Source organism: Cimex lectularius, unplaced genomic scaffold (genome assembly GCF_000648675.2).
Source record: "Cimex lectularius strain Harlan isolate CLEC.00 unplaced genomic scaffold, Clec_2.1 scaffold3, whole genome shotgun sequence".
NCBI classification, from domain to species: Eukaryota; Metazoa; Arthropoda; class Insecta; order Hemiptera; family Cimicidae; genus Cimex; species Cimex lectularius.
Genome location: NW_019392688.1, coordinates 3,550,746 through 3,559,341, shown reverse-complemented (window position 1 = coordinate 3,559,341; position 8,596 = coordinate 3,550,746). Strand labels below are relative to the sequence as shown.

The 8,596-nt window shown below is 39.3% G+C and overlaps 1 protein-coding gene across 2 annotated transcripts; it reads right to left on the bottom strand.

Annotated features, from left to right (window-relative positions):
• Nucleotides 1-455: 455 nt before the first annotated feature.
• Nucleotides 456-8,102, bottom strand: LOC106662233 (tubulin beta chain). Of its 2 annotated transcripts, none has more exons than XM_014386147.2 (5): nt 7,947-8,102; nt 2,288-2,402; nt 1,378-2,167; nt 841-1,165; nt 456-775 (listed from the first exon to the last, which is right to left on the bottom strand). In XM_014386147.2, exons 1-5 carry the CDS (start codon nt 8,001-8,003, stop codon nt 713-715), a joined length of 1,350 nt encoding a protein of 449 aa, XP_014241633.1. In that variant the 5' UTR covers nt 8,004-8,102; the 3' UTR covers nt 456-712. The 2 variants fall into 2 exon arrangements, with proteins under 2 accessions (XP_014241633.1, XP_014241634.1); XM_014386148.2 differs by having other exon boundaries at nt 1,378-2,164.
• Between the last annotated feature and the right edge of the window lie 494 nt (nt 8,103-8,596).

Sequence of the window (8,596 nt, the reverse complement as noted above, 5' to 3'; positions counted from 1 at the left end):
CATCGCGTGGCAAAAAGAGGCAAGATAAAAAAGAAAAAAAATCAAGTAGTAAAATGTAGTAATGGAAAACAGAGTACAACAAACAGAACATCCGAGGGTCAAACACAAACACAACCTTGTAGTTTTTTAGTAAACTGATTTTTTTTGCTTTTGGCTATGAATAAGCAAATAAACAAATAATAAAAACAAAATGCAAAATAACAATAAAATTTGTTATTAATATCTGGGTGTTAGGAAAATATCAAGAATGCTAAAACTGGGTGAATGTGTATAATGAATTCAATAATACGTCATTTACTGCAAATAAATTATAAAGAAATGTATCTTACGATATATTAATATATATCAAGGTCAAGGACGATATCTGTTATGATAATTAAAAACTTCATTATCTACTTTTGTCAACTATTGTTTGCATTTTGTCCAATTGAAATATGGCAAATAAAATATTCAGGTTTTTATATATGCTTATATTAAAAAGAAAATATACACTTTTTTAAATTTTTTATTTTAATTAGTTGAAAAGGCCCTATGGGAGCCAAAAAAGACTGAAAAAGGCTCATACGCCTATCCTCGAAATCCGTGTCTGTAGAAAAGCGTTATGGGATTTTTTTTTTCCAAAGCAGTATTTTGCAATATAATATAGTTTTATATGCTTTTTTTAAATAAATTTTTGGTCTTTTTTTATTTATTAAGTGTGGGCCTAAACATCTTAGTTCTCGTCGACTTCGTGTTCCTGGTCGTCGAATTCGGCGTCTTCGTCGGCTGTGGCTTCCTGTAAAACGATTTAAAAAAAAGATTTAGAATGATGAAACGTTAATCAATAGTCGAGGATCGTACCTGGTATTGCTGGTATTCGGAGACAAGATCGTTCATGTTGGATTCGGCCTCGGTGAATTCCATCTCGTCCATGCCTTCTCCAGTGTACCAATGGAGGAAAGCCTTCCTTCTGAACATAGCGGTGAACTGCTCCGAGATCCTCTTGAACAGCTCCTGGATGGCTGTCGAGTTGCCGATGAAGGTGGCGGACATCTTGAGACCTCTCGGGGGGATGTCGCAGACGGCGGTCTTGACGTTGTTCGGGATCCATTCGACGAAGTAAGACGAGTTCTTATTCTGCACGTTCAGCATCTGCTCGTCGACTTCTTTCATCGACATTCTTCCTCTGGAAAAAACCAATTTACTTGAGTATTTATCCATAAAACAAAACCTTTTCTCTTTAAGGGTTAATGATCTATTGTAATCGTTGTTTTCTCGTTATGATTAGTTGAGGGTTCAACAGACTGAAACAGGTCTTTCAACCAATACATTACAATAGATCTGCGAATCTGATTAGGAGACTGTACTAAGTGATAAACAAGTGGTTTAAGAAGTTACCTGAAGATTGCAGCGACGGTGAGGTAGCGGCCGTGTCTGGGATCGCAGGCGGCCATCATGTTCTTGGCGTCGAACATCTGTTGGGTTAGTTCGGGGACGGTAAGAGCCCTGTATTGCTGGGATCCTCTGGAGGTGAGGGGAGCGAATCCGGGCATGAAGAAGTGAAGCCTAGGGAAGGGCACCATGTTGACCGCCAGTTTCCTCAAATCGGCGTTGAGCTGTCCGGGGAACCTCAAGCAGGTAGTGACACCGGACATGGTCAGGGAGACGAGATGGTTAAGATCACCGTAAGTGGGCGTGGAGAGTTTCAGGGTTCTGAAGCAGATGTCGTAAAGGGCCTCGTTGTCTATGCAGTAGGTCTCGTCTGTGTTCTCGACGAGCTGGTGTACCGAGAGTGTAGCATTGTAAGGTTCGACGACAGTGTCCGAGACTTTCGGGCTGGGAACGACCGAGTAGGTGTTCATGATCCTGTCCGGGTATTCCTCCCTGATCTTGCTGATGAGCAAGGTTCCCATGCCGGATCCGGTACCACCTCCGAGGGAGTGGGTCAGCTGGAAGCCCTGGAGGCAATCGCAGCTCTCGGCTTCTTTCCTAACGACGTCCAAAACGGAGTCGACGAGTTCCGCGCCCTCCGTGTAGTGACCTTTGGCCCAGTTGTTTCCGGCTCCGGACTGACCGAAGACGAAGTTGTCCGGACGGAAGATTTGGCCGAACGGGCCGGAACGGACCGAATCCATGGTGCCTGGCTCCAAGTCGACCAAGATGGCTCTCGGTACGTATTTCCCAACTCCTCGGAAAAATTAAGAAAAGAAAGAACGTACGTTAACAAAAATAACAAATTTTCATCTTTAGAAAAACACCTCATACTTCTGATATTATAAAAAGTATTGTTGTGTACAATAATAAGTACCTTTGCTGGACGCTTCATTATAGTAGACATTGATCCTCTCGAGCTGAAGGTCGGAGTCTCCGTGGTATGCACCAGTGGGGTCGATGCCGTGCTCATCACTAATAATTTCCCAGAACTGCAAGCAATATCATAAGTTTTATACAAATCCATTTTGCCGAAAGTTTTATATTACTTTCACTTTCTAACATTAGCCATCAAAGTTATCCTATTCAATTCATGTCTTAAAGTTTTAGAAGTTTCTTTGTAAAAATCAAAATACTTCTTTCTTGCCTTTACACAAAATGCTTTGTCTAAATGAAGAACCGATGTGAATAAAAAGGTTTATAGTGTATTGAAAGGGTAACTGCTTTAAAACTCCATCGTACTTTGAATAGCGGTCGAACAATGGTGCTGACGGTGGGTAGAATCTCTTCGAAAATTCAGATCCTTTTCATTCCGGCGCGTTTTCTCCTTAAGTCTCGCAGAAAGAAAGGAGCGAGGGGGCAGAGAAATGAAAGGAAGGAATCTTAACTGTACACGGACGCCTTCTTTTTTACAAAGGACAACGACCCACTGCTTTTCGCCTCGACGCCTCCGGTGGAAATTAATTCCAGGCTCGATCACGGATTTCCAGCCGACGCGCACAAATTGACAGGTTCGCGTGTAGGCCAGCGTTTCGTTATTCCGAAGCTCAAGGTCCGACTATTCTGGTTGTCGTAGGCGAGAAAGGATTATCGGTTTAGGCGTTAATCATTATCCAATTATCGTTCTGGTCTGGACACGCAGGAAGACAAATGATACAAGGTCGATACGAAGATCTAACAGAACTGACTTAATCGTTCTAGTCGTTCTACCACATCGCCATCTTCAGTGGATGGTTTCCGGGTTTCCGTACATCATAAAAATGTCCAAACTGACGGGATAACACAGCGCAAACTTCGAACGATGGTGAAAGGCCGAAACGCGTCTGGCAATCCAAAATAACGAGGATAGGCAGAACAAAATGATGAAGGATCATATAGCCTAAAACATATATATTCAACATACATATATAGTCTAAAACAATTAATTAAGGTTTTTAGTTAAGATAAAAAAGTCAATGGCACGAGTGGGATTCGAACCCTGGCTAGATACGCCGCTGCTCTACCACTTGAGCTATCGTGACCTCGATCCACTCGGACACCAACTTCCCATCTCAACCCCACCTTTTGAATTTTCCCTCCTTTTTGCCATTTTTCATTTTTTCATTTTTCTTTCATGAATTTAAATGAAGTATACTTCACTAAAGCTCTCCTTGCGGCGATTTCATTTGTCCCCGAGAATCCAATCCGATTACACGACATTTGAAAAATGGCAAAAAGGAGGGAAAATTCAAAAGGTGGGGTTGAGATGGGAAGTTGGTGTCCGAGTGGATCGAGGTCACAATAGCTCAAGTGGTAGAGCAGCGGCGTTCGAATCCCGCTCGTGCCATTGACTTTTCTCGAATAAAAACCTTAATTAATTGTAATATATTAATTGGTCAAGCGGATCACGAAATTAGTGAATTTAATAGTCTAAAACATTCAGCAACGAGATTGCGTTTTTTAGCGTGGCCCGTATGATCTGACCATCTGCTATTCTAGACTGCTATAGTCGTCCCTTCTGCACTGGAGTTCCTTACGAAAGAACATGACTAAAAGAAAAATAGATCAGCTTCCAAGGTACAAACAGTAAGGATAGACAGACTAAGATGATCGAAAACGACGAAATTGTTTACCAAGCTACAGCTTTGTCGTTCCGCCCTTCTTAACTGTTTTGGACTGTGATATGGGTTTCGTTTTTTGAATTCTTCTCTGTGGGTTTGTGCCGGTACGAAAAGATACAACTGATAGGATAACACACAGATTAACCACTGACCTGCTTCAAAACTAGAAAACAGCCAAAACCAAATGAAGTTTTGTAGCTTTTTCCACTGGTCTTATCTTGCTTGCTGGTTTAGCTTGTGTGTGTGTCTATATATATCTACCAGCTTTCAAGCTACAAAACAAGGATAGGCAGATTAAAACGACCCAATTTCGTTTCGTAGCTTGGCCATCTGACCAAACCTTGCTTGCTGTTTTGTCCTGCTTATGTGTTTCGGCGTTTTACCATCTTCCGTGGTAGATTTGTTGGTACCTTTTAAAAGACATAACTGGCGGAATAAAACAGACAGGTGGGAGAACGTGGAGAACAGGATGACCTAGCAGACTACAAGTCCAACATACCGTCCTCAGGAAGATCTCATAGCTATTTTTATGCCTGGCTTGCTATGATAATTTTTTTTGGAATGTTTGCCTTTAATTAAGGCAGTTGGGTGATGTCAATGCATCGTGTCTATAAATGAAAACATATACTGGAAGGCAAAAAAATGGCCACCCTCGGTTTTTAGTAAATACTTGCAATTGTTATAATTTTTTTGTTGTTGATTACTTCAACGTACTGTTTTGAAGGAAAAATATAATATAAAGCTAGATAAAAAATAAATAAACTGAGTGAAACAATTTCATGAAAAATGTTGCTACGGAAACAATGAAGAAAATATTCAAGTCAGTACGGAGGATTTCTTCCTCTTGTATTGATCACCGCTTACATCAGACGTGGCATCGATTTTATGAGGTTTTGAATGAGGGCTGAGGAATATTTTCATACTCCTCCAACAGCGCAATTCTTAATTCTTGCAAATTCTCTGCCATCACTGGGCGACTAGGGTTTAAGTCGTCTACATGCTGGCGACTCCAAACATGAATTGAACCCCGTTTCAAGTAGTCACCAGAGATCTTAGCTGTGTGGCGCCTTGCGTTGTCATGCATAAAAATAAAACCCTCGCCAATTAGTGGCATATATGGAACAACTTTTGATAACACATCTTCAATGTGATGATTTTCAATGTATCGCGCAGCTGTTAGGGAACCCTCGATGAAGAATGAATTTGTGCGACCTTCCGTGGAAATGCCTGCCCAAACCATAACACGCCATTTCCATGGCTTGTCTGGAGGGAAAATGTTGCGGGGCTAAATCTCAGGGATGTTCTTCTTCAAATCATCATTCGTCAGACTATCTCAAAACTTTGACTCATCCGAAAACAAGATTTTAGTCCAATCCATCAAACAATATTGTTCAGACCAATTGATGCGATTTCTTGCGAAACTTACACTGTTCTGTGCCTTGTCAGAAGTTCTGGACCGAGTGACAAGCCATCTCGCACGTACCCCAGCTTCTGAAAGTCTTCGCCTTAGAGTGCGTAAACTGACATTAAGGTTTTTAATTTGTCGAAGTCGTTGCTTGATCTCAACAGCGGTAATATGTCGTTTATGTAGTAAATTCCGCCTAGTAAATTAAGGCGACCTGATGCCTTCTTGACTAACCTGCACTATCTCGGTAGTGACGGAAGACCCTTTGGTCAGTTTTTCTGGTTATGTTAAGCACACTGGCCGCCTACGCTTGACTTCTTCCATTTTCCAACAATTCTAGCCGAGTACAACTTGAAAAAATTCAATCACCGGAACGTTAGAAAGAAGTTTTACAACAAAGATGAGATTGATTATGCAAAGATTTATTTACAAAATCCAATTGTAAACACAAGTGGGAGATTTAATCTGTGACTTATTTACCTCTAATCCTCTAAAACGGACTTTTCTTTCCTCTCAATGTAGTAATTGACATATGGCGTTTACAGATTCTCAGAAATATCCGCAAGTTATATAGTTTTATTTTATTTATTTTAAAGTTGCTACACGACCGTTTCGCAATAGCGTTTATCACCTCATAGCCATTTATTGGCGTCAATAAACCAATGGGCGGAGGGAAGTAGTTTTTCCTATTTGGACAGCCCGGTTTCTTCGGGGGAGTCGGTAGACGTGGGAGCCCCCCGTGGGCAGCAAGGACAAAGGGGTGGGCCGAACAGGCCTTGGGCCCTCGTCAAAAGCCGTTTCTTCCTAAATCGGACGATGACCAATTCTGGTCCGCATGTCCTTTTAAATTGCCCTAATTCCGAGCCTTTTAAACTGAATGTAGACTGTGTGGAATAAAAAAAACCACATCTACATGAAAACCGGTTCAAGGATGAAGAAACCGTCCCTAAAGGGCTAAGAGATTTCGTGATATTGCAAACACGAAAGACCTTCATTTAAACCCATTGAACAATGAAATAAGGTAGAATATATATAAAAAAATAATTAATAAATAAACCTCTGACTTATCTGTAATCGTAAATGAAACTGCCCAATTTTAAAATGTATAATTACATACATTTCAGGCAGTCGCTTTTCTAGACCATCATCTTTTCAATTTTTTTGATGACTTTTATTTCAAAGGATTTTCAGCCTCTTTGTGGTCTTTCAGCTTTCAAACCAGGATGTTACTTTTAACCCACTGACCCAGACGGGATCCAGAGGTTAAAAGTTAAGACTTCGATTTGCCATTAACGCTCAAGACCGTTATGGCCGATTATTATTATTATCATTTTGTACCTTGGTCGTTTCCAATTTTGACTGACTTTCCGTTGTTACGTCAAAATCATTATAAAGCTAAATAGGGAAGCTTGGCGGACCGAAAATATTCGTAAACCAAGCTAGTCGTTCACCGAGAAGATCCCATCAAAGGTGGATCATGATGGTCAATTTTTTTCAAATTTACTTCAAAATCGGTAGTAGAATAATTATTTCTACGCAATCCTTTTGTAAAGATTAAAATCGTAGTTTAAATTTGGAAAAATCTCTGGCGACTAAGAACCACTGGAAAAGACGAGTGAAAACTATTTATGTGCATGGAACTGTTTTTTCTATAAACTATTCGACTACTCCCATGAATCCATGATGGTTTCTTGTAAAAAATCGGCATAAAAACAAGGCACCGTGTTATCAAATATATTTAAAAAAAATTAATATTGCACCTGCCAAGGAAGTGAAGGATCAACCAAGATAGGAAAATTTAAAAAAAAATCCGCGTGATGTTTATGTTTATTATTTATGTTTTGGTCTAAATATATAAAATAAATGTTTAATAATTAATTTAATGATTAAAAAACGCAACCGGTGTCTGATTTCTAAGCAGCATCCCTGCATCCGTTGCAAGTTCGCTTCGAACGATTTTGTTTTCACGCCAAAACTTAATCACTTTTACTTTTCTCAGCTCGAAAAATTAAATTTGAATTTTGTTTGACCTTAAGGCCTGTTTCGAAAAAGTTAAGGATTGTACGAAAAAAAAGGCACGGTTGTACTTGTCAAGATAATAAGCAATAAAATTATAAAAGGTTGACAATTTTTTTAAAACTTTAACCATGGCAAGTTGAAGTTTAAGTTTTAACTAAGTTCACTAATATATTGTTGTTTTTTAAATGTAAATATTTTCTTGTGCTTCGGTTCTTTTTTAAATTCAGCGGAACGTTCTTAAAATAAGCGCCTAAGTAACATTCAGAAACGATTTGGTAGGAATCGCAAGTAGTCAAGTACCTGTGTACCCATCTTGCTATCTTAAGTACTTTCAATTGAATTGACTTTGTTGTTTTTTGGCTTGAAAGAAGTGATTTTAAAAAATCCGAAAAACCTACAAAGGCCGTTTTAGCGATCAAATTGAGAAAAAATTTAAAAAATTGATAAAACCTTCGGGAGAATCAGGTCTGGAAAAGAAAAATGAAAAAGGGAAAACTTCATTCGGTACTCACTTTGGCTCCGATCTGGTTTCCGCACTGGCCGGCTTGGATGTGCACGATTTCCCTCATTTTCTATAATTTTTTTTTAATTGTCAACTCGGTTAAAAATCAAAATCAAATTGAAACCACTGTTTTTCCCTCGGGTTCTCGATCACAAATGAACTACCGGACGGGAAGGTGGGAGTATTTATATGACGAGGCCGCGAGGGGGAGAATCGTGCCGTAGGCGTGACGGCGAGGGCTTTCAACTTGGGGAAAAGAATTTTTCCTTTTATTTTACAATGAAATTAAAAAAAAAACCCGCTCCCTCCTGGAGGAAAAGCAATTTCATCTGACACTTGGCGTTGATGAAAATCCCAATATTTAAAACAAAATCGTAGTAGGCGGAAAATGGCAGTTCCAAAGAAGAAAAATCGCCATATTACAAACAAACTTCTAAACATCACTTCTGGTTGATTTCCAATTTTTCTTCATTATCTACACATTCAATTTTTTCAGCAGTTTATCGGTTAACATTGCATTTATAAAATAGAATAAATTTATCAAGAAATTGCAACATAAAGTCCAGAATGTAGAAATGAAATGCGATTTTTTAGGTCCTTACTTTCACAAACCTTTAACAATGCTGAATTTTTTTAATCAACTAAAATCAATTAAATCGA

Excerpts from the sequence above, each read along its gene's own strand:
- LOC106662233 (XM_014386147.2), bottom strand. The coding sequence starts at position 8,003 with ATGAGGGAAATCGTGCACATCCAAGCCGGCCAGTGCGGAAACCAGATC. Across the intron at positions 2,403-7,946 it reads GAAACCAGATCGGAGCCAAA|TTCTGGGAAATTATTAGTGA; the intron begins GTGAGTACCGAA and ends TATTGCTTGCAG. Across the intron at positions 1,166-1,377 it reads ACCGTCGCTGCAATCTTCAG|AGGAAGAATGTCGATGAAAG; the intron begins GTAACTTCTTAA and ends GGTTTTTTCCAG.